At 40.0% G+C, this 1,799-nt stretch overlaps 1 protein-coding gene across 1 annotated transcript; it reads left to right on the forward strand.

Annotated features, from left to right (window-relative positions):
• Positions 1–444: 444 nt before the first annotated feature.
• LOC111209040 (uncharacterized protein At4g02000-like) lies at positions 445–993 on the forward strand. Its single transcript, XM_022708766.1, has one exon. It carries the CDS (start codon positions 445–447, stop codon positions 991–993), a length of 549 nt encoding a protein of 182 aa, XP_022564487.1.
• The last annotated feature ends 806 nt before the right edge of the window (positions 994–1,799 follow it).

The following is a 1,799-nucleotide window of genomic DNA, read 5'->3' on the forward strand; positions in this document are numbered from 1 at the left end:
TTTCTTTTTACGAATGATATCACAAAAAATTATGACATAATTTTGTGTTATACAAGGAAGCTTACTACAATCACGCTTGATCTTTACTTAAGATTTTGCAACATTTATGTGACTTCGCCGTCGGAAATTTCAACTGTCGTGAATCCATAGCTGAATTTCTCCAGAAAGCGATCCAGTCAATGTCACTTGAAGAGGATGAATCTCTAACCCTTCCAGATAGCCCAAGATTTCGAGTTTTTGATGAGAACGAGACAAGTCTGCTGGGTCGCCTGCTAAACCCTGATTGCCAATCTATGGCAAAGATGACAGACTACATTCCTACGGTATGGAGAGTGTACGGGAGGGTGAGAGGAATCATGTTATCCCGTGACAAGTTCTAGTATGTTTTCCAATGTGAGGAGGATCTTCAGACAGTGTTGGCCTTGGTCTTACAATCATTGGGCGATGGTTCTAGAAAGGTGGACAACTAACCCACCGGAATACTTCCTCCAAAACATAGAGATTTGGATTCGCATACGCCATAATCCGTTCAATTTCTTTACCGCTGAAACTATGCATCATCTTGCTTCTGAAGTGGGTAAGGTGGAGGAAATTGCCTATGATCCTCAAGTGTCCCACACCAAGTTTTACATAAGATCGTTGGTTACTTTCAATACTAACAATCTGGCCAAAGCATCTCGGAAACTCACTATAAAAGGCGGGACTGTTACAATTGAATTTGAATATGGGAAGATTCATAAGGGATGCTTCCATTGTCTAAGGCTTACTCATGAGAAGATGAAATGTCCGTTACTTAGAAGAGGAGGTAACAAAGAGCTAAAGACAATTGAAACTCCAATACTACCACATGGCTATCCGGTGCTAACTGAGAGATTAGATGGTCCACCGGGGTTTCCAATACTTTTTCCTGAACTGACTAATGAGGATCGTAAGATGGCTTTGTTATACATTTCTCATTCTTATGAAACTGAGAGATTGGCTCGTATTGAATGAGTCAAACAAGGAATAGAAAAGAACATGGCAGCAGCTTATGTTCATCTGACTCGTATCACAAAAGTAGTCAGATCACAAAAGAGTTAGATAAAGGGAAAGGTCATGTCTTTTCCTACAATGATCCTTCTAATATGCATCAAGGAGGAGCGTTAACTCAGATTCACAGTATGCTTCTTATTCAACGTAATGAAAAGAGTGATGAGGAAGTAGAGTCCTCTGGTCCAATGTTGTCGATTTGCACTGCCCCAGTGGTTCTGACGGATTTTCAGCTTGGCCCTTTTTCGGAAGTGCGAGTCACCGGGAACATGGGCACAAGCAAAGCTCAAAGGAAACAGCCCCCATCTTGGAAGATAAGAGCGGTTGGCAAAAACATGAAGGTATCTCCAGCTTCATCGTCTCCAAATATTTTGGAACAACCTATGCTCGTGGAAAGCATATTATCCTATGATCTCAGAGAAAACTATAACCAGAAATTTTTTACGGTGAGAAGACTTTCACCGATAGTTGAGAAGACTTTCCCGGAAGTATTTTGGTGGAAGACTTCCATGTAACTCTTCTAGAAAAAGTCAAATTTCTGACACAATTCAGTCAATTGCAAAACTAATTTGCTTATCCGAGAAGACTTACACGTAAGTCTTCTCAGATATTTTCGAGATTTTTTTGTTAACAAAGAAAAGTTGGAAGACTTCCAAGGAAGTCGTCTCTAAGAAACAAACATAAATTCAACTGCAAAACTAACTTATGCATTGACCAGAAGACTTATGTAAAAATCTTCTAGACTTATACGGAAGTTTTCTGGCAAACAG

Source organism: Brassica napus, chromosome C8 (genome assembly GCF_020379485.1).
Source record: "Brassica napus cultivar Da-Ae chromosome C8, Da-Ae, whole genome shotgun sequence".
Lineage (NCBI taxonomy): Eukaryota > Viridiplantae > Streptophyta > Magnoliopsida > Brassicales > Brassicaceae > Brassica > Brassica napus.

Coding starts and splice junctions, on each gene's coding strand:
- LOC111209040 (XM_022708766.1), top strand. CDS start 445: ATGGTTCTAGAAAGGTGGACAACTAACCCACCGGAATACTTCCTCCAA.